This window comes from Nycticebus coucang, chromosome X, assembly GCF_027406575.1.
Source record: "Nycticebus coucang isolate mNycCou1 chromosome X, mNycCou1.pri, whole genome shotgun sequence".
NCBI lineage: Eukaryota > Metazoa > Chordata > Mammalia > Primates > Lorisidae > Nycticebus > Nycticebus coucang.
Genome location: NC_069804.1, coordinates 133,791,328 through 133,811,680, shown reverse-complemented (window position 1 = coordinate 133,811,680; position 20,353 = coordinate 133,791,328). Strand labels below are relative to the sequence as shown.

General features: G+C 47.9%; 1 protein-coding gene across 3 annotated transcripts in view; it reads right to left on the bottom strand.

Moving 5' to 3' along the window:
* Positions 1-17,250, bottom strand: part of TSC22D3 (TSC22 domain family member 3) — a 62,216-nt gene extending 44,966 nt beyond the window's left edge. The window contains exons 1-2 of one of the 3 annotated variants that reach the window (XM_053579369.1): positions 17,150-17,250; positions 15,986-16,401 (exon numbers count right to left, since the gene is read on the bottom strand). In XM_053579369.1, the coding sequence (XP_053435344.1) occupies positions 15,986-16,305 (320 nt within the window). In that variant the 5' untranslated portion in view covers positions 16,306-16,401; positions 17,150-17,250. Of the gene's footprint in view, positions 1-15,985; positions 16,402-16,665; positions 16,911-17,149 lie in introns of those variants that run through there. The other 2 variants (XM_053579366.1, XM_053579367.1) reach the window with 2 other exon arrangements.
* Positions 17,251-20,353: the final 3,103 nt, after the last annotated feature.

Here is a 20,353-nt window from a genome sequence, read left to right as displayed (position 1 = left end):
CTGTAGCTCCTCCAGGAACTGCGCCTCCTCCCCAAGCTCTGGGTTCTCCCCAAGTTGGGGCTCCTCCACAAGCTGGGGCTCCTCCAGCCTTTCCACCTTCATCTTACCGCTGTCCAGGGAAGCCTTGATCGCCTGGCCGGGGTTGGTTCCCTCCTCTCTCTTACTTGAGCACGCTCTCCCTTTCCCCTCTCTCACTCTTGCCTGCTTTCTCTGTAGCTTCCTGGCTTGGGCGGGAGCAACTGGAAACTCCAGGCTCAGAAGAAAAAGTGCTCAGGGAGCCTAAGGGCCAGCCTGGGCTGGCTCGGCTGTAGAGGCAGGAGGAGATTCAGGGCCCTGAGTGCCTTCAGGGGGCTCCCAGGCTCTGAGGGAAGGCTGGAACTCCTGGGGTGAGCGCTGCTCTCGGGATCTTCTGCAGAGGCTGGGCCAGCTTCCTAAACTAACTCCCAGACTGAAGGGGAGGGCCGGATCCTCCGGGGGAGCCCAGACGGCGGCTCTGCCAGCCAGCCCCTGTGGTTGGAACTTTCAAAAAGACCAATGTTTCAGCAACTGATTTCTTTTCCAACTCGAACAGCAGGCCTTTCTGTCCCCCTTGCATGACTGTGGCTGTGGCATGCAGCCCCAGCCTGAGCAGGAGCAGGATTCCAGGGCCGGGGCTCTGTAACACCCAAACCACTGGTCAATTCCATTAAATAAAATCAAATAAAAAAACATCGTTTTTGGCATCAGGTGTACCCAAAGCTGGTCTGCTGGCATGGAGATGTTGTGTACCTACTGGGATGGGATGTGCACAACCGTCTAGAGACGAGAAGTCGAAAGACCATTGGATCAGAAAATCAGGAGACATGGCTTCTCTTTCTAGCTGGTCACTAATTGGCTGTTTGATTGGGAGCAGGTTCCCACCCCACATTGGGCCTCAGTTTCCTCATCTATAATGGGAGGGGATCAGATCCAATGGCTGCGGAAACTCCTACCAGTTCTGAGCCTCTGTGTCTCCATCTAAGGTGCATATGGAGGCAGAAGGGGCTAGCCACCAACCCTGGGAAGGGAGAGGCTTGGGAACTTAAGACTATCCCCAGCCCCATTGCCTTCTGAAATCATTTCCCATTTGAGAACAATAACGCTAGGGCACCCTGTTGCTTCTGTAAGTTTTGATTTCCTATAAACATTTCAAAGCTCTCCACAACCCAGCAGGAGGGAAACCAGAAGTATTCTCAGCCGTTTATACCTGAGTGTGAATAAAGAAGATTGAAAGTGCAAGCCTTGACAGGGAGAAAGCACTCCAGACTGGGTTTCAGGTGACACCTGGCTCTGGGCAGGAAATGGTGTGTGATTGACAGGGCAAGAGGTGGGGTCAGTGAGAGACAGATTTAGTGAGAAAGGAAGGCAAGGCAAGCCAGATGAGGTTTGTTCTGGTACTACGGAAGACCTGCCTAATGAGAATGAAAGAAAGGATACTCAGTGCTTTCTAGGAGTGTCCTCTCCCTTAACTTTCCCAACCACATTACCACCAATTTCTAGAGGAGGGAACTGAGGTCCAGTTAGTTTCACTTGCCAAAGTCACAAAGTCTATCAATGGTTGTCCTGCTCAATAGCCCTGGGCACACCTTACAGCTAATACTAGAATATACTAGACTCCCACATTTTAAAGAAGAGACTGAGGGCACTGAATTTGGGAGACACGGTCATTTCTGGGGGTCAGTTTCAAGTGCAATTTTCATCACATTAGGTCTTCACTCTCTTCCCTGACTTCCATCCTGTTCGTCTGGCAGGTGATGAGCTCTTCAAAGCCTTTCTGATCCTGACTTGCAGCTGATAGGCCATTATGCTTCTTAGAGAATCACTCTGTCTAAATCAAGGCTTCTTGATCTTGGCAGTGACAAAATTTCCTTGGGGCTTTGCTCCTATCTGACGGGGTTTCAGTGAGCCGGAGGGTTTTCAAAATCCACATCTTAGGGCATCAGCAATGACTGAGGTCATTTTGCCTTTCCTTAGTACTGACTGGGGGCAAGAATCACTCACAGCAGTGCACGTTCAATGCCCCGGGTCTTTACACGGTGAATTTTCTTTTGCAGATTTTTCTGATTTTGGGTGAAATCCCTATAGCCTGTGTTTTCCTCACTTCCTGCACTTTTCCTTCATTACAGTCAATTGTGATGATGTTGTTATTTGTGTGATTACTCTTTGATGTCTGTCTCCACCACTAAATTGTAAATTTTAAGTGTCCTGTGACAAGGATCCTGCATGGTTTGCTGTTTGCTGCTGTATCTCCTGTGTCTAATCTTCCTTGTGTGCATAAAGGAGAAACCCTCCTCCTTCGCAACAAGTACCTGGGGTGGGCAGGCTTACTCCGATGCCCCAGCATAGGGGTGCTCCCCCAAACTATTACACTAGGATATGGGGTACGCCATTGAGACAAGAGGGCTGAACGATGTTAGAAGGGGTCCTAATAGCTTCTTTGTCTAATCTCTGACCCTATTTTTAGTCGCAGGAGAGTGTATTTTAGTTTTACTGGCTTGCTGCCAATGGAAATTTCATTGACAACTTTATTTTGAAAGTATTTTCATGAAAACACTTTCATCTTCACAGACGCACTTTCGTTTTTCGTATAAGCACAAACTCCTATCTCTTTGCTTTCCCACCTGTCTGTCCCCTTCTGTCCATGGTCCTTATAAAACTAGCCCTTTCATACTTTTATCCAGTTCCTATGCTACTGTCACCACCTTCCCCGTGTTTATAAATTACATGTAACATCCCTTGGTAATTTTGTCTAGCTTCTCTGAATGCCTGGAGTCAGGAAGTTCTTTCTAATATCTAATCTCAATTCTTCATGCTACACTATGGGCCTGTTTCCTTTTGTTCCATTCCTAGTGTGGTTGGGAAACAGTCAGCCACTCTGAATTGACTTTGCTTATATTTGAAAGTCAACCTCTCTCTTTTCTCTCTACCATCTTCCACTCCTTACCCTTAAACTTCTCTTAGATCAATAATTTTAGTTCCTTTAGCTTTGCCCCACAGGTCCCTCAAAGTTCCAGGTTTACCTCCTTTTGGCTAAACAAGTTCTATTGGCTTTATCCTGACTCCTTTTTTTTTTTTGTAGAGACAGAGTCTCACTTTATGGCCCTCGGTCGAGTGCCGTGGCCTCACACAGCTCACAGCAACCTCCAACTCCTGGGCTTAAGCGATTCTCTTGCCTCAGCCTCCCGAGTAGCTGGGACTACAGGCGGCCGCCACAACGCCCGGCTATTTTTTGGTTGCAGTTTGGCCGGGGCTGGGTTTGAACCCGCCACCCTCGGTATATGGGGCCGGCGCCCTAACGACTGAGCCACAGGTGCCGCCCTATCCTGACTCTTTATAATCAGATTCCCTTGTTCATACTGAGGTCTCAGCTATCATCTGTCCTGCCATTGTGGTGGGACCACCTCTCTCAAATGAAAGCTCTTTGGGGCCCCCTGATAAATTGCTTTGCCCTTCCTGGAGGTGTAGTCTCCCTTCTCTTCTACATTCAGGCTGTTTTTCAGAATTTGCAGCGCAGTAAATTTACACCTTGGGCCCCAGAAAGGAGCACAGCCTAAAGCTCTGTGCCCCACTGCCTCTGTACAATGAGACTCATTCATAACTCAGAAGGAAGCTGAAAGGGGAAAGAAAACCCAGAGTACTCCCCCTTTCTTTTTTCTTTACAGTGAATAATTTACAAAAACAAATTTTCCTCCCCACAGGCTATACCCACTTTATCACTGGTCCCCAGGGCCAGCCTTTACACATTTCCATACTGTCATGGACTATTTTTAGCAAAGGATGACATTAAATACCAGTTGCCCCATGGGCTTCAAACTCATCTCTTCCTCTTGTCAGAATGTTGTCAATCCTCCCCTTCAGGACCTGCTGGCTACTCATGGTCTGGAGATATTTCTGGGGGTGTGAAAGCTACCTACAGGGTATGACTTCAGGGGTTCTTTAGAAAGTCTCCATCTGAAAATGTCTCCCTTGGGCTGAGTCTGATGATTATAATTTCAGCATTAGAGGTTCATTTCTTTAGCTCAAATATCACTTCCTCAGGAAGCCTTGTCTGATCCTTTATATATTCTTTCATTAGTGTGACTATTTGGTTAATGTCTGTCTCTCCCACTCCATTGACAATTCCATGCTGGCTGAGATCATGCCTTTTGTGTGTTTCCCATTATATCCCCAATACCAAACACCAAGCCTTGCACATGAAAGGTTTGCAAAGATAGCTCGGCGCCCGTGCACAGTGGTTACGGTGCCGGCCACGTACACAGAGGCTGCAGGTTTGAACCCAGCCCCCACCAGCTAATGCAACAATGACAACTGCAACACAAAAATGGCAGGGCATTGTGGTGGGTGCCTGAGGAGGCTGAGGCAAGAGGATTGCTTCAGCCCAAGAGCTTGAGGTTGCTGTGAGCTGTGACGCCACGGTACTCTACCGAGGGCAACATAGTAAGACTCCGTCTCAAAAAAAAAAAAAAAAAAAAAAGAAAAGAAAAGAAAAAGAAAAAGAAAGAAAGGTGTGCAAAGAATATTTGCTATTGACTAGTTCATGAAATTAAATGTGAATTCTCCAGAGCACTGGTGGGAAAAAAATATGGGCACAGGGGTCCAGGTCACTAACCTGGAGAGAGGGCCACAGAAAGCAAGGATGGAGTGTTGACCACAAGCAGCACTCTCTTTCCCCAGTTTACCTGAGACTGGTTTCTTTTGCTACTCCAGCTCCCTCTCTCTTCCTGTCAGCTTGAGGCTTCCTGTCTTTCTCACCCCTACCCTAAGGTCTTCATTTATAGGGCATCTGGGGAAGAAGAGTCTGACTGAACTGCAAACAAGACGAAAATGACACCATGCAGGGCCACCAGTAACTTTTTTCCAGAAAGACTTGGGTGAATGGCACATGTACTCCCATGGCAACACCTTGACTCCCCCTGCTTCTGTCACCCTCCTCAGAGGGGCCTTAAAGAGACTGAGGCCCGAGACACACAGATATGAAGCCACAGCTTCCAGGCTCCTCTGGTGCCCACCCTCAAAAGCACCCACAGGCTCAACCCTGCTTCCAATGGGCTTTCTCCAGGCAGAAGGGAGAGGTGCCTTCGTACTCCCAGGCCCTGAAGGCCTCCACCTACCCAGGGCTAGCCCAGGGTCCTGAGGAGAGAGTACTAGGGTCCAGCTTGCCCTGAGTCAGAGAGGGACAACGGAGGGGAGGGGTGTAAAGTGAACTTTTCTGTCTTGTTCCTGAATATTGGTGACTGGGTTCTAGCCCAGGAAGAATCAAAAGTGTTCACACTCCAGGCAAGTTCCTTCCTACCTAGGGACCCTGCTGAACTGGTAAGGTTCTGCTTCCCTCTCTTAACCAGAAAACCCTGCCACCCAGCCACCCACTTCCCAACCCATTCTTCTAAGCCCCCCTGGAAGCCACTGCCATAAAGAGACTCTTCCTAGTTTGCTTTGGCACTGCCCAAGCTCCAGACCTGTGGACCCTGGGAGTGGTAAGCTTAAGAGATTTCTCTCAAGGCGCAGGAGAAGCCTGCGGTCAGTCTCTTTGTTCCCCACTGGCCTTGGATGCAGCTGTGGCACAACCCCCAGCTACACTCTCAGCTCCTCGCAGCCCTGGTCCTAGCCTCTGACGTCTTCCATGTCCTCTATAGTGCTTAGCAGGGTAGGCATTCAATAAATCTGCAGTCGACGCTCAATAAATAGCAGGCCCTGGGTCAATAAATGATGGATTGATTAATCGGAGTGCTTGGTTGCTTACTACAAGGCCGAGGGAGATGCTGTCATCATTCATTTCTCTGTGCACCTGGGCAGGCAAATTATACTGCCTTAAAACGGAGCAGGTCTTATTCTTTCTTTTTTTTTTCTTTCTTTCTTCTCCTTTCCTTCCTCCATCCTTCCTTCTCTCCTTTGCTTCGTTTTCTTTCTTCCTCTCTCTCTCCCTTTTCTTTTCATTCTTTTCTTTCTCTTTCCTCTGTGTCTAGTCTATATCCTGTGTGTCATCTTCATTGTGTGCATGAAGGGGAACTCCTCCTACTCCACAACAAGTACCTGGGGTGGGCAGTCTTACTCCAATGCCCCAGTATAGTGGTGCTCCCCCAAACTGTTAGAGTGTAGGATGTGGGGTGCCCCATTGAGACTAATTTAGGCAGGAGACAAGATGGCTGAAGGATGCTGGTAGGGGCCCTAACAGCTTCTTAGTCCATTTGCTGGCCCTATTCTAGTCACAACTGACTATGAACCTAAAGGGCAGAGGGGATGAGGAGAAGCGAGGGGCTAGAAGCCTGAGAGCAATCCCCAAAAGGGGCATTCTGTATCTTTACCTCAGGACCCCCAATTTTCACTGGATTCTGGCTATCATTTGGGAGACTAGGAGTGCTCAGCTCTCCTGATCCTGAGATGGTGGTCTTGGGCTTGTCCAAGGACTTACAAGTCAGCTTTGGACACATACTGTGACTACTAATAATTCTGACACCACCTTTTTAAATTTATTTACCTGTTTCTTCCTTTCTTTCTTTCTTGGACTAGAGAGCAGTGTCTCCACCTACTCTCGGCCTGTGAGCTATTTACCCACTGGCAAGACAGTGGGACAGGCTGGGGCAAAGACAAGGAAACAGAAAAGGAGCTATTGGTTTAGTCACAATCTTTGAACCAATGGAATATTAGATTGATGGGGATATTCTGTGTTGTAGATAGATTCGCTTGGTAGAGAAATATGTCAGAGGATCTAGCAAGCCTGACTTCACTGGGGATTCAGTTGCACCAAGCTGAAATGTGATTTTCTGAATAGGCCAGGAAGAGAGCTAAGAATCATTGTGAATTCAGGCCAGCATGGGCACTTTGAGACTTTGTGGAGAATGGACTAGGAATTGGCTCTTGAAAGCCCTCCCTTTAAACAGCTCTTCCAGCTTCCCCCCAACCTCTGCACCTGATGTCAGTCAGCCTGGGGTGCCTTTCCACACCCCTGCCAAACAGTCCCTGAACCAACGAGCAGATACAAAAGGAAGAAGGACTTCTGAGACCTGATCTGGGGCCCTTCCATTCACCAGGTGGTTTCTTAGGCAGTGCACTGATCAGGTGATGGCAGGTCCCCCGACCCCTGGCCCTGCCTCAAAATTTCTCAGGTCAGACTAAGCCCACTCCAGCTCGCCTGCCTGCTTACATTTACTGCTGAGTGTGGGGACTCTGGGGGTCGCCTTTACAGCCTGGCACTTGCTTCTGAGCAGATCGCCTGCCTAACATTGGAGAGAGGATTTTCCATGGGAAGCATGGTGAGCTCAATTTGGACCCCCAGCAGGCTTCTGAATGCCTGGCCCCAGGGAAGCCTGCCACAGAGCAAGCAGAAGCCTGATGCCTCAGTAACCTGGCTCTGTTACATAAAGCACTACACTAGTTATGAGTCAGGGCCCGCAGGCTGGCCTAGGCCCAGCCTAGTCTGGAAGTGAGGCTAAACGGCAGCACCAAAGGAGGGGTGTTGGAGCCAGGTAAGCCAGGAAGGAGCCTCTGGAGCCTCTTGCCTTTCTCTCACTCCTCTCCCCTTCTTCCTTAGGGATTGCTGTAGCCAATCATCAGCCCAGGTAGCACGGAGCAGGAACCCTGGCAGTCTTCTAAGCTGTGAACAGCTGCTCTCCACCTCCCCTGAAGAGAAGATGAGAGGAAGTGGGCTGAGTATCCAAGGCTATTTTGTGAGTCAAGTCTTCCTTCAAGGAAGGATGGGGAAGGTCCCTGTGGTGCTTTGTCTATAAGTAGGGTCCCAATTTTAGGCTGGACCTATTTGAGGAAAGCAGCTCCCAGGAGAGGAAGGCTGAGAGTAAGCCTGGGTCATCACTGACCAAGCCCGCTTCCAAGCTCTTGCTTTCTTTGGGTCGTTGTCTGCACAATGGGAGGCTTCCCCTTCAGTCTCCCATGCTGGCTGGGCTCTTACACTGTTTCCAGAAGGGCCATAGCTACTTTGGGGCAAGGAATTCCAGCTAGAAAGTACAAGTGAACTTGCCTTGTACGCTGATAAAATTCCCTGCCTGGAGTAGCATTTGGAAAAGTTTGCTTTCTGCTCTTGCAGACGCTATCTTAGCCCCACTCCAACTCTAGTAAACTGGATTTCAGCATGGCAGGCAGTGATCTCCAGAAGCCATTTTCTCTGTCCCAATTCCTCATCAAACTTAGGTTGCTCTGAGGCTGAGATCTAGCCTTCTGGCCTTCACGGAGTTCCAGTTAGCCCATGGGGTTCTATGGAGGGCCTTGTCTGCCAAAGCTGTGGTGTTACAGTGAAGCCCTAACCTTTGTTCTATTATTGCAGGCACTGGGACAGCACAGTATGTCCTGGGCCATTATTGCTCTCTTCATCTAAAAAGAAATTTCTTTTTCCTGGCCCCTGTGGTCGTGGAATGCTCTCCCCTGGGTACACTGAGCACACAGAGTGCCCCACCAAATGAGCCCAAGCTTTAATCTCAACTCAGCACATTGGTTTCTCCACGGCTCAAGAGGCTATTGCACGACACAACCAATTTATTATGTAAACCCAACCAGCCATGGCATATTATGGCTTCACAGTTATCTTGAGGCATCCCTTACATAAGAGCAGAAAGATCAGGTAGGAGTGGAATTGTGATGAGCAAATACAGCGCAACAGCCACCACCAGGGGAGGACATGGCCGACCTCACTCTTTCAACCAACCCACAAGGTTGGGGCAAGTACTCTGCTAGGCTCCATTACCCACGGGGTGCAGAGATCCTGGCAGCCTTGGCCAGATACATCCATCTGCATTTACCCAGACTCTCTGGCCTCCGGGACCTGTTTTGGAAAGGCACCAACACTCTACCTGGAATTGAGAGCTTGTTAGTTTATCTAAAAGTGCAAATATATGCAGGGGTGTTAACCTTTTCTTTAGGCAGGGAGGGAAAATAAGGTCACCCTGGAAAGAGTTATTTTCTGAGGTGTAGGCTTCCCTGGGTCTACTCCTAGAAAAATTGAGGAGTAGATGAAATTCAGGCTCTGTTCTTTTTTTTTTTTTTTTTTTTTTTGAGATAGAGTCTCACTTTGTCATGTAGAGTGCTATGGCATCACAGCTCACAGCAACCTCAAACTCTTGGGCTCAAGAGATCTTCTTGCCTCAGCCTCCCGAGTAACTGGGACTACAGGTACCTGCCAAAATGCCCACTTATTTTTTTAGAGATGGGGTCTTACTCTTGCTCAGGCTGGTCTCAAACTCCTGAGCTCAAGCAATTCACTCACCTCGGCCTCCCAGAGTGCTAGGATTACGGGCGTGAGCCACCTTCTATTCTTTCCACCTTTCTTTAAGAGCCTGAACTTTCCAACCAGATCTCCTGAGCTCTCATACTGCCCAGAGCCCCATGCTGCAGCAGCCCACCTAAGCTAGGCCTTTCATGGACTCCAGCCTCCATCTCTCTACCTTTCTTATCCAACTTGGCTTCCCTTTCCCATGCCCCATTGCCATATAACCGTACTCTCAGTGAGCTGTCACTCTGACCGAAGGTCTGATAAACAAATCCATACAAAGAAGTCAATGATGAGTAATGGTGTCACATGTTACTCTTTTAAAAGGTATGCTAGACCCTGGCCATTCATGAGTGATACACACTAAAACTTTTGCCAGTCTCCAACTCATGAATGCAATCTCGAAAGCACATCACTTCTATTTACAGCTAGCACCATCACTTTGTTAAACTTGTTATCTTTCTTTTCACTGTAATCAACAGCACCAGCAGCTGACTCAGGGACAAAGCATTCTCCTCAAAGAAACAAGACATTTGCTCATTTCATGACAGTCACTACACATGGACTGATTGTAAGCAGAGGGCCACAGAATTGAGAAAAGGGTGCTGGGTAATGCCACTCTTAGGAATAAACCCCAAAGAACTGAAAACAGGGACTCAAACAGATATTTGTACACTAATGTGCACAGCAGTATTCTTCACAACAGCCAAAGGTGGAAACAATGCAAGTGTCCACTGACAAGATGAATGGATAAACAAATACAGCATATTCAGGGCAGCACCGGTAGTTCAGTGGGTAGGGTGCCGGCCACAGACACCGAGGCTGGTGGGTTCGAACTCAGCTGGGGCCTGCTTAAATAACAATAACAACAACAAAAAAAATTTAGCCAGGCATTGTGGCGGGCAGCTGTAGTTCCAGCTCAAGAGAATCACTTAAGCTCAAGAGTTTGAGGTTGCTGTGAGCTGTGACGCCACAGCACTCTACCCAGGGTGACAACTCGAGACTGTCTCAAAAAAAAAAAATGGTATATTCATACAATCGAATATTATTCACCCACAGAAAAGAATGAAGTAATGAAATACTGGTATATGCTATAATATAGATGAACCTTGAAAACATTATGCTGAATGAAAGAGGCCCAACACAAAAGGCCATATGTCATATGATTCCACTTATATAAAATATCTAGAGTAGGGTGGCACCCGTAGCTCAGTGGGTAGGGCACCCGTCACTTACACTGAGGCTGGCAGGTTCAAACCTGGCCGGGGCCAGCTACAACAGCAATGACAAATGCAACAACAACAACAACAAAATAGCCAGGTGTTGTAAGTGGGCACCTGTAGTCCCAGCTACTTGGGAGGCTGAGGAAAGAGAATCACTTAAGCCACAGAGTCTGAGGTTGCTGTGAGCTATGACACCACAGCACTCTACCCAGGGTGACATAGTGAGACTATGCCTCAAATAAATAAATAAATAAAATAAATTATCTAGAGTAAATTCATAGGGACAGAAAGCAAGTTAAAGATTACTGGGACCTGAGGGGGGGGCAGAAGATGGAGAGTTATTGTTTAATGGGCACAGAGAGTTTCTGTTTGGGATGATGACAAAGTTCTGGAAATGCTGATGGCTGTACAGAATTGTGAATGCAAGTAATGCCACTGAATTGTACACTTAAAATAGTTCAAGCAGAAATTTTTATATTATATATACCACTATGTATGTATTATATACAATAAATACGTATACATCCCTCTCTCTCGCTCTTTCTCTCTCTCTCTCACACACACTCATACATAATAGTAGGTGCTGGAAAGGGCACCAGGCTCATTCATTGGTGAAAGGACTGGCTCCCTCATACTAGCCTCCTAGAACATGTGATTCTTATCTGTGCCCCAGAAAAAAAAAAAAACATCTTACACGTCTGGGTTCTCATGAGGTACCCAAACCATGCATGTTAAGTTTACAAATGCACTTGTGTTTTTTAACACAGAATGTTCCTTAATCCAAGAGTGCCTATTCTTTGTCAGAACACTAGGCACTCAGGAAATAGTTATTTTAAATTACCTTGGGCTAAGGAAGGACTTTCGAAGGTTGATACCAAAAGCAAAAATCACAAAGGCAAAGAATGACAGGCTTAACCACATAGAAATCCAAAACCTCTTTACAGCAAAGAATTCTATCCTCAAAATCAAACGGTAAATTAGTTGACAAAGGGCTGCAATCTCTAATTCAGGCTTTCTCACAGTGTGGGCCGCATACCACTGGTGTTATGGGAGAGGAGTTTAGGATGGTACATGGACAGAGAACTAACTCTTAAATAGTATGAATTTAGGCACTACAGCAGGCAGCCCCTTAAATCACACCATGTAAGTGGCTGCCTGCTCAGAAGCCAGGTCCAAGAATAAACACTATGAGATTATTGGTTCTAAGACTCCCTTAGAAAAGCACAAATAATTTTTGTGTGCAAATTGTTCTTGAAAATCTGATTTCTGAATCTATATTTCTCCTCTTTGCTACTATACTATATCAGCTCAATAGCAGATATTGAATGAATTAGCATGCATAAGGCAATTAGCAATATTTGCTATTATTATTATCTTCTGAGCATGTAGGTGTGGGAACTAGTTGGTGCTGGGTTAGTGGCTTAATGGTAGAATCCTAGGAATTTTAGAGATGGACCGGAACTCAGAGTATTTCTGACCACGCTGGGTAGATATGCTCTGGGGTCAAAGGCAGAATAGAGCTGATAAAGAAGTTTGGGGTAGGCAGCGCCCGTAGGTCAGTGGGTAGCACTGGCCACATACACCGAGGTTGGTGGGTTCAAACCCGGCCCAGGCCTGCTAAACAACGACGATTGCAACAACAACAACAACAACAACAACAACAAAAAAAACAGCTGGGCATTGTGGCAGGCACCTATAGTCCCAGCTACTTGGGAGGCTGAGGCAAGAGAATTGCTTAAGCCCAAGAGTTTAAGGTTGTTGTGAGCTGTGACGCCATGGCACTCTGCCCAGGGTGACAGCTTGAGACTCTGTCTCAAAAAAAAAAAAAAAAATTGCCAGAGGGAGTTTTTTCATATACTACATTTAAATAGGAAACTCCAGCTGTTTGTCAGCATATTCTATCTCCTTCCTAAATTTTCCAGTATTAGGAGTGATTCAAATGACAAAGTTGAGTCCTCTAATAACCAAGTGACCAACCATCCTCATTTCCCTGGGTCTGTCCAGGTTTGAGTCCAGAAAGTCCTGTGCCCCAGGAATGGGATGTCTGCTGCCCTTACTTAAAAAGGACATTTTGACCATTTGCAAGGGTTCTGGGCCCACACTTACCTCTGCTTCATAGAAAATTCTTAAGTGTTCCAACAGTTTCTTTAATGTTCGTATAGTTACTTCATGTTCTTAACAATTCTTTTACAGACCATTCATACACCCACCTGAGATCACTGTGAGGCCTTGCTCTTCTTTGTAAAGTACTGGCCTTAACTTCCTTTCTTACAAAATGAAAATGGGTGGTAATAGTAGCCATTTGATAAGGTTAGTGTAGGTATTAAATGAGATTGTGCAGATTTAATGCTTAGTACACATTGTAAAAGTTCAATAAATGTTAGCTATTAATCTATTATTACTTACAGAACACAAGATTGAAGAGATGGTGTTTAACAACCCCTTAGTAGAGGTATCATGTACATGACGACAAGCTGCATGCTCATTGACGCTGATTCTGATGTATATACACAGCGCTGGCCACCATCAGGCCTTCTACTAGGCTATTAGAGTTACTACATGTGGGGGCAAAACCACACTTAAACCTTAATACAATTTTCCAAAAAGGATTAAAGTTGTAAAATCTTTACCTGGGTCCATATCAATATTTAAAACTAAAAAAACTAAAAAAAAAAAAAAAAAAACCTTTGTTGAGTACTGGTTGTATAATTAGAATCCAAGGGAAAACCAAGTGAGTAAAACACAGCCCTACCTTCAAATTGCTTACACTCTTGTGTTCCAAGGAAATCAACAGCTAAGATGGGAATGAAGGACAGGTCAAAGCAGACAAACCAGATATAAATCAGGAATGTGCCCCGCCCTTCTTCCCAAGAATATAGGAGCCCTCAAAACAGAGGAATGGGCTAAAGGACCAGGGGTGGGGAATGTAGCAGGAGTCTTCAGCAGGAAAGGTGGCCTTGAAAGTAAATACAGGAAAAAGACACCCAATAGGAACCTGAAATGTCAAATCACTAAGTGGAATAGGAGTAAAGATGATGGCTTAAGTATGAAGACAGAAACCCAGAAAATTCAATGAAGAAAGGAAACGTTCACTGAGAGGGCTGTTCACTGCCAGAGAATCCCCATGATCAGCAATAATGTCTCCTAGTTTGCTAATGAGCGTGTCATTCCCCACAAACCCTAAACTGAATTCAGAATCTACAATTTCTAAGGTCCCAGTTGTCCAGGAAAATGAGAGAATGCTTTGTCCTGCTAGAAGCATAGGTCTGTAACCACAGGGCCCTATCACTCCCCAGCCTCAGCAAAGCCTGACAGCCTGCTGGTTTGCTATTCAGTGGTTTGGGACGCTGAGTTGCTGTGATCCCAGGAGGCATGGGCATACCCTTCTAATAAGTTCACCCTCCTCCCTCACCCTGTCCTTCAATGTCCCCATTCCCAATCTGTAGCATTTCTAGGCTTTGCAGAGAACCAAGTATCAATATACTGGTGTCAGTGGAGTAGAGAAGACAAAGGAGGTCTTTTGATCCAAAAAACCCAAACAAGGACGTCCCTCCTGGCCCCTCCCCCTGTGTGGCACAAGTGAACACTTTAATCTCAGCCTTACACCTCACTCACCAAGGTCTGACCCTCCTAGGCCCAGTTGAAAGAATGCAAATGCTTTAAAGGTCCTTTCCAGGTTTCTTTGCTAGCCCTCCCCCGCTGCTACTCTCCAACAGAGATGGGTGGATCATTAGGAACCTGCTAGGGACTTAGCTCGGCAGGGTTTCAGCAGCTCTGGGCTGAACACACTTGGAGTAATCTTTCACCAGAAATGAAGATTCCCTTGAAACCTGTTCCATCTGCGGCCTGGTTTATTTTAGACAATGAAATAATTTGATGCCCAAAGTGAAATAATAGACTGGAAAGGGCTGCAATGGCATTAAAAATGCCTGATGAATACAACTTGTTATAATGATGCTAATGAAGTCCGCAGCCCTGTTTGTCCTGCCTGCATTTGTCTTGGGGCAACGGAGGCAAACCTGGTCTTGGCATTAAGTGAGGGTCATGTCTGCCTTTCTGATTGCTATTAAAATCTCCTATTCTAGACTCAGTGCCCGTAGTGCAGTGGTTACGGCGTTAGCCACATACACCAAGGCTGGCGGGTTCGAAACCAGCCCAGGCCTGCTAAACAACGACAACTACAAACAAAAAAATAGCTGGGCATTGTGGCGGGCATCTGTAGTCCCAGCTACTTGGGAGTCAAGAGAATCACTTAAGCCCAAGAGTTTGAGGTTGCTGTGAGCTGTGATGCTACGGCACTTTACCGAGGGCGACATAGTGAGACTCTGTCTAAAAAAAAAAAAAAATCTCCTATTTTAGCCTCACTGTCACCCAAATATTTTGTGAGTGTTCAGAATTTCTTATTATTTTGTCTGCGCGCACTACCAGCCCATAACCTAGAATTGCAGAGTAGAAGGAACCTTAGAGAGATCAGAGAGGTCAGGCAACTTGCTCAGGCTCATACAGACAGATAGAGCCATAACTTGGATTACAACCCAGGTCTGCCACAGCAATAATGTCTTTCTCTTACATAACCTTCGTCATTGAGCAAAAATAAATCCACCCTCTTACACACACACACACACATACACACACACAAGTGCCCTGTCTCAGTGGCGCTAACAACACTGAACCCCTGACTGGGTTTCCTGAAGTTGCTTCCCCTGCCTCTAAATTGTCTCAGTTGTTCCCTGAGAACTGCTCTTACCATAGCATCTCAGTCAAGGACAGCAGCCACCTTGAGTTTTCCCATTGTGTTTCTCTCCTCTCCTCTCCAGCAAGATTTCTAGAAAGTCTGACCTGCACTGCAACACTCGCTGGCCACGACGACATGGATTCACCCACCCTCCTGCCACACACAGTTCTTGAGGTACTCAGAGAGATGTCCTAATATGCTCTCTGGGGTTGCTTTTCGCCTACACTTGAAATCAGCGGCTGTGATCCATGGAGGAGGTGGGTACCCCCATGGAGGACCTCAAGAAATTCTCACAGGTCTTGGATTTTTTTTAATTCCAAACCACCACCATCAGCTGCATAATTTGTCTTGATATTCTGCTTGCTCTCACTGTCAGTCAGGGCCACTCAGTATTTTAAAAACCCTTGCAGTTTCAATCTGAGTTTGCACATTTACAAATGGACTTTTGAGAGGGATGTAACTTGGAATCTCGAGGGGACCCCAAGGCAAAATCTCTCTCCGAAGGGGCTGTAGAAATGCATGCGCCAGAGAAGTGTATGGTGCCACTTACCTCTACCCGCGATCTGCATGCTTTCTGTGCATCAGCATCCCCCTTGGAAAACCTTTGCACCCTTCAAAATAGGGCTTGCACCTGCCAGGCTTCCCCAAGGTCCAGTCACCGCAGCCTGTGTGAGCCCGTCCTCCCCATTACCCCCATCCTGTGAACTTCCTGGTTGCCCCCTTTGTCAGAGGTGAGGGTGCAGCAGAGGCTGCTGCGAGCCGGGACCACATACCCACCCGTGCCCAGCTACCCACCTGTGGAAGAAGAGCAAGATGGAAAGCATGGTCTGGTCGATGTTGCGGTTGCAGATCCCCTCGTTGATCAAGTAGCAGGGGTCGCGCAGCACGGGCTCAAGCGAATCCTGCCGCATTATGCTGTTCAGCTTGTCGGTATTGAGATTCTCGAAGATCAGTTTCTCTTGCAGCTGCCGAAAGTTGCTCACGGTGGGGCTGCCGGGGTTGTTGTTCTCCCCGCTACTGCCTTGCTGGAGCTCGCTCCGGTTGGCCAGGTCCAGACAGCAGTTGCAGCAGTCGAGACCCACAGGTGAGCGGCAGTCGCTCTTGGCCTGGGCCATCTTCTCAGGTTCAGGGGTCTTCTCGTCTGGGACGTCAGGGACGTCTGGCAGGTGCGCGCCCGCCGGGTTATTCTGAGGGGACTCCAGGGTGCCTGTCTGGAAAAGACAAGGTATGAGAGGAGCTGGAAATTAGCGCTTAAAGCCAGCCACCCTGGGCTCGGCCCCCTTCTAGCTATGGTGCTCTCGGGGTGCGAATAGAAACAGCTGGACAAACAGCTCGGAGCTGATCCCTCGGGCTCACTTCCTCCTCTTCCTCCTCCTCCCCCTCCCCCCGAAGCCGGGGCCGCCCCCGCTCAGCAGCCACACGCTGCCCCAGAGCAGTCCCAAGTTTCCCAAGTGTGAGCGGGGCTCGGGGCGGACCTGTGGCTGCAGGAAGGGCGGGAGCAGGGCAGAGGGAGAACCCGGGCGTGCCCTCGCTGCTTCCCTTCTTTGCCGCCTCCCTCCCGACTCGCCTCTTGGGCTTCCCTGGGCTGTGCCGGCTGAGCGGTAGCTGGAGCCGTGAGCGAGCGAGCGAGCTGCACGCCCGGGAGCCAGTACTGGCTGTGACAGCATTTAAATTACCCCAGAGGGGCCGGCGGAGGACGCTCCTCCGCCGCTTCCCCCGCATGAGGGCGGGCGGGCCGGCCCGCGGGCGCGGGCCCGAGCGCTTGTCCTGCCCCCCGCCCTGCCCCCCGGCCCCGCCCGCCAGCGTCCCGGCACCCACGCTGCCGCTCGCACCCTCCGCAGCGCTCCTGGGAGCCGGGACGGCTTTCCTGCACTCCACGCGTCCCGCGCACCCTACGCATCCCGTGCCTCGGCTCAGGCTCGGCACATACACAGCCTCAGACCTGAGAGTAGCCCTTACCAGTCGCCGCGCCTCCTTATTTACCGGCGTCTGGGATCGGGTCTTGAGCTGGGCGAGAGGGCACGCACGATGTCTCTAGTCCCACCGCGGACGGGTCCCCCTACAGGAGAGACGACGCGCTCAAAAGCCTGTCGCGTCTTAGCCTTAAGCTACCACCTTCCGTAAGCCGGCTTGGGGGGCTGTGTGCTAGGAAAACGGCTGCCTGTGCAGAGTCAGAGTGCCAGGCACACATCTGGGGTACCCAATAAATGCCTTAAGCCGAACTCATGTAAGAACGTCCAAACTCTCTTTAGTTTCAGCCCCTTTCTTCTCTCTTCACCGACTCTACCTTCCCTCCCCCAACACACACCAACTCTGTCCCCTCTTCCGTGAACTCCATGTGAGGAGTCCCCTTCCTGGATTCCTACAGTGCGAGCTGTCCAGGAGGCTTCCCACCCTTCCCTGTCTCTGTCTCCCTCTGAGACAGTCTCACTCTGTAGCCCTGGGAAGAGTCCATGGGGTCACAGCTCACAGCTACCTTAAAGTCCTGGGCCGAAGAGATCCTCTGGCCTCAGCCTCCCGAGTGAGTAGCTGGAACTACAGGGTCCTGCCACAAAGCTTGGCTAGTTTTTTAAAGACAGGTGTCGCTCTTGCTCAGGCTGGTCTCAATCTCCTGTGCTAAAGCGATCCACCCGCCTTGGCCTTCCAGAGTGTTGTAATTACAGGCCTGAGCCACCGTGCCTCCTTATTTCCCTCGTTCCCCCCCCTTTTCCTTTTTTTCTTACTTTACCCATTTCCTCTACTTTCTCCTCCGTTCCCTTCTCTATTTCTTTTATCCTCCTTTTTTCAATTTCCCCTTTTCCCCTTTCTCCCACTTTCCTCTTTTTCTCTCATTTCTCCTTCACTACCCTCCTTTCACTTACCTTCTACTATTCCCCCAAACTAGCTCTCCCCTCCCTTTGACTGAATCCCACCTGGCACCTTTAGGTGGTCTTCATCTGTCCTTACCCTTTCAAGAGATGGGCCTGAAAGGCTTTGGGACAGGCAGTAGGGTGTCTTGAAAGTGTAGGTCGGGAGATTGTTGGCTCTGAAGAGAGGGCGACTCAGGAATTGAGGTGAAGTGAAAGGGCAGATCTACGGAGAGTAGACTGGTGTTCTAGGTCGTACCCCAGCTTGGTGAGATGTAGGGATGTATTTGGTCTTCAATGGTTGTCTTTCGGGTGTCTTGAAAATTAGAGACTGGAATTACATTGAATGTGTAGGATTCAATAATTATTGGTTCTTGAAAAATATTTAAAATTAGCACTATGTTCGGTTTTCATGTAGAATTCGAATAGATTTCAATTTCTCCCATGATTCCCTACCCCCTCTTCAATTTGCTTCTTTGAGAAGCCCGCGCGACCTATGATATAAATCAGTGCGTACTGCCATCTTGTGCCCACGCCGGGAAACGTCTCTGCCTGCGTCACAAAAGTCTGAGCTTTGTGAGGTATCAGAAGTGCCTCTTCGTGAAACTCACAGTGCACAGGAGGTAGACCTCCTGTATTAAGAGAGCCCCAAGGCCAAGCTATATGCGGGGGACACCAATCGTTCAGGGCCAGGGTCACCCTTTTTCTAGCGGAGCTGTGCTTGCCTGAGTCCCTGCAGATACTGACTTCCATAGACTTGAAATTTTCTCCAAGTGTTACAAGCATGAGCCCTGTGATTAGGAGCAAAGGGCAGCCACTACTTCCAGTGGCTTCCTGTGGGTCTTATATGGGCTCCCAATTCAGGGGAGATAGAAGGGGTGCCTGCTGTAGTAGCCAGAAAGGCAGAAACAAGCAGTATCCCTGGCTCCTGGCAGGATCCCAAGGTCAGGGATGAAAGAGGCCCTGGGGTCACTGACCAGACCTGCACAACCGAGAGTAGGGTCCTTGTGTTCTCACCGGAGTCTCTGTTTCTTCTCTCAAAAGCCAATCCTTTAGATGCGCTAATTTCCCAATTTCTTCTACTTCTTCATTGTCTTTTTTTTTTTTTTAATGTTCTTGGGTAAAAGCCAGAGGAGGTAGTAGAATATGAAATTTCATCTGTGTTGTGTAGACTTATAGCCTACTAAATTGTTTTTTAATTACAGTGTTTATGATTTTTCCTCTTGTTTATAATTATTTTATGTTAAATGTTATAACAAAATATATTAGATCCATAAATGTTTGTTTAAGTTGTGTTTTGAGAACTGTTGGGCCTTTTGCTTCTATATTTGCCTGAGTTGTCTTATCTTTGTGCATAACCTTGGGACAAGGCCCTGGTGGAAGTATTTCCTTTTTGACATTTGGCACCATTAAACTCAAGATTTTTGTCCCCTTGACATTTCCCTTGTTGTAGTCCTTGCTCTCAAGCAGCATTGTTAATAATTCAGTACAGCTTTGCATACTATATCCAGGCTGATCAAGAGCAAATATAATTGAGATATAAAAAAAAATAGGTAGTTCAACAATAGAGTTCAGAGAGCTGCCATGTATTTGCATACAAGTCCAGCTTATGGTAACATATTGCATACCTTCACAGGAGAAGGCTGACTGGGCAGGGCTACCTTGGCTCCCCTCTGTGAAGCCTTGCTTTGCTGACATATATTGTGTTGGATGGAGAGACTCCAAGCAGCAAAATGTTCTTGCATAAACTCAACAGAGGGAAGCTCCATTTCCAGACAGAACCAGTGGCTTTTTGGGTGGAGCAGAAAGGGAATAGAAGGGGCACCTCTATCTCAGATGGAGTCATTCAATAGTCACTTACTCTGTCCTTGCCCTGTGCCAGGTACGGTGTTAGTGGCAAGGGGGATTCAGAGGTAAATAAGATACTACCCATATACCCAAAGACTTCATGGTCTAGCAGCAGAAATATATGTAGACAGACAAAAACAGTACAAGTGGTGTCTCGGCTTCCATAGCACAGTGGTTATGGTGCCAGCCACATATACCGAGGGTGGCAGGTTCGAATCTGGCCCGGGCCAGCTAAACAACAATGACAACTGCAACAAAAAATAGCCGGGCATTGTGGTGGGTGCCTGTAGTCCCAGCTACTTGGGAGGCTGAGGCAAGAGAATCACTTAAGCCCAAGAGTTTGAGGTTGCTGTGAGCTGTGACACTACAGCACTCTACCAAGGGCAACAAAGTGAGACTCTGTCTCAAAGAAAAAAAAAAAGACAGTACAAATGGTAAGAGATGACAGAGTCCTTGTGTACTGCGGAGG